The 2,450-nt window shown below is 40.2% G+C and overlaps 1 protein-coding gene across 2 annotated transcripts in view; it reads right to left on the reverse strand.

Annotated features, from left to right (window-relative positions):
• Positions 1-2,024, reverse strand: part of LOC106471422 (allene oxide synthase-lipoxygenase protein-like) — a 35,616-nt gene extending 33,592 nt beyond the window's left edge. Inside the window, exon 1 of one of the 2 annotated variants that reach the window (XM_022400029.1) lies at positions 1,946-2,024. In XM_022400029.1, coding sequence (XP_022255737.1) covers positions 1,946-1,975 — 30 coding nt within the window. In that variant the 5' untranslated portion in view covers positions 1,976-2,024. Of the gene's footprint in view, positions 1-1,149; positions 1,920-1,945 lie in introns of those variants that run through there. The other variant, XM_022400028.1, reaches the window with a different exon arrangement.
• Between the last annotated feature and the right edge of the window lie 426 nt (positions 2,025-2,450).

Consider the following 2,450-nt stretch of genomic DNA (forward strand, 5'->3'; position numbering starts at 1 on the left):
TTCGGACTCGAATATCCTATCACAACCAATTTCCTTACAAGACTTGTCTTGGGCAAGAAGCGATTCCAAAACTACAAACACATTAATACAGTAAGATTCACTGTTTGTTTGCGTGTTACATAATTCCCCTTAAACCGCCGGCCGCCAAGTGGTACCAAACGAATCGTTTCGGTTTGCACAAAGTAAAACTTTTCACTCCACACCTTGGGGATTTCCCGAGACCCCTTCTCTTAAACCGCCGAATTCACCAACTTTCTAAGTGGTACCAAACGAATTGTCTCAGTCCCGAGGTTTGCACAAAGTAAAAATTTTCACTCCACACCTTGGGGATTTCCCGAAAACCCCTTCTCTTAAACCGCAGAATTCACCAACTTTCTAAGTGGTATCAAACGAATTGTCTCAGTCCCAAGGTTCGCACAAAGTAAAAAATTTTCACTCCACACCTTGGGGATTTCCCGAAAACCCCTTCTCTTAAACCGCAGATGTCACCAACTTTCTAAAAGTACAGATAATTATATATATATATATTTCATAACACCTATCATAGAAACCTACTCCCAATTCGGCGTTAAACACAACTTCTAATTACATATTGAAGTACAATAAAATCTACTTAACCAACAACAACAAAACTGTATATTCAACAGAGGTATAAAGTAAATATTTAAATAATTAATAAGGCAGAGATTACGAGTCCAAGCCAAGCTAGGTTGTTTGATGCGAGAGGACGATAGCCACTTTATCTAAAAAAAAAAACCCTTCCCTTGAGCTTTTAAGGCAAATTTTCAGATTTTCCAGGTTTAAACACACGTGCGTTTGACACACCAATATTTCATCCTTTCCCCCCCCACAATCCTATCCGCTGCTTTAATAATTTTATAAGCTGGTTATAAAGAATAATAACATGTTTCGAGCAATGCCATGGAAACTTGATTAAGTTATTATTAGATACCAATAACGGACATAAGTAAGGTGGTTGGGTTATTTTACTGTGTAGGTTCCGAGATAAAAATGATGTGGGGGGGGGCACAATTTTCTCTGACCTTTGAAGTTGTAATAGTACTTACTTCAATCATTCACCCACATACCCACAAAATTATTATTAAATAGGTCAACTTAAAGAGTAAGAACAACCGAAAGTTCACACACCTGTGCTGGCCCACCTGGCACGTGAACCTTAATTTGATACTCCTCCCTGATTCGGCGAAGTTCGGCCTGGCGTTGTTGTTTGTTGTGGTCATCTTCCGGTAGTGAGCAGTCGTATTCATAGATGAAGTAGTGGACATTAGCAGCCACCCAGCGGTGCACGGGGAAGTAATATACTTTTTTTGTTGATAAGTGATGCACCTCGAATCTATCTACAAACCAAGCATCTCCAAAACCGACAGAATCTCGCCAGAACTCGACCTTAGTGACCGGACCGAAACCTTCAGAGACAGACACCTCGTAAACGCTCGTGGTATCTCGTTCATGATCGTTTCTCCACCACTTGTTTAGCTTGACCGAAGGAGATTTCCGGCCGTGATCATCGTGAATTACAAGCCACACGTTGGCATCTGTTCCAGCTCCACGACGGTCACCGGTTACCACGTGCACTTCGAACTGAGGAGTGCTAAGTAAACCGAAAGTAGTGCCCATTACAATAGATTACCTAACTTCCAATGTATAAACGTCTAGAGTTCTCCGGTAATAATCTAAGTTCTAACAATCTAATACAGTTGTTGTGTGTGACAAGCTACGATATGGGATCTAAATAACTGTATTAGCAGGCCAATTTCACCGAGTCGCGGGAATTTATAACCTCATCTTATCATACAGCCACGCTTTCTGCAGCCGGATTTTCCCAATACCGAAGCAGAGTTAACCCCCGAGCTCTAAGTATTGCGTAAACAGGTGAACAAGCTCGATAAAGCAAATATACATCACGAGCCCTTAAATAACCTACCTTTGTCGGGTCATGGCCACTAACACGCATGTTCCTTCTCACACAGCTGTCGACCCTCCCTAATACGGTTTTCAAATCAAGCCACTCTCGAGAGCTGTTATATTATTCTGCCCCCTGGCGGTTCGACATTTCTGGAAGTTTCTCGAAACCAGAAAATTTTTATAAAAGTATATTTCTAAAAGACGATTTGCGCTAATTTATTTTTCGAACTATTCAATTGACTGTTGTATTATGTAGGTGTCGTGTGATAATATTTCAGGCTTACACTTCAACGAATGTTTAACTGTATCGTATTTTCGCTCAATAATAAGCCACTGTATTTCGTGAAACAGTTTCTAGTTGTTACTTTTGCTAACTGTTCTCACCTCACGAACCAATCGGACAGCATCACACACAAAACATTTATTTAAGAGCGAGCGCCATATATTTTATGTGCTGAATAAGATCACGCTTCTCTATTAATTAATTAATTCTTATATTTTATTAGAATAATAACCACTGTCTC

The sequence above is a fragment of the Limulus polyphemus genome, unplaced genomic scaffold, assembly GCF_000517525.1.
Source record: "Limulus polyphemus unplaced genomic scaffold, Limulus_polyphemus-2.1.2 Scaffold4613, whole genome shotgun sequence".
NCBI classification, from domain to species: Eukaryota; Metazoa; Arthropoda; class Merostomata; order Xiphosura; family Limulidae; genus Limulus; species Limulus polyphemus.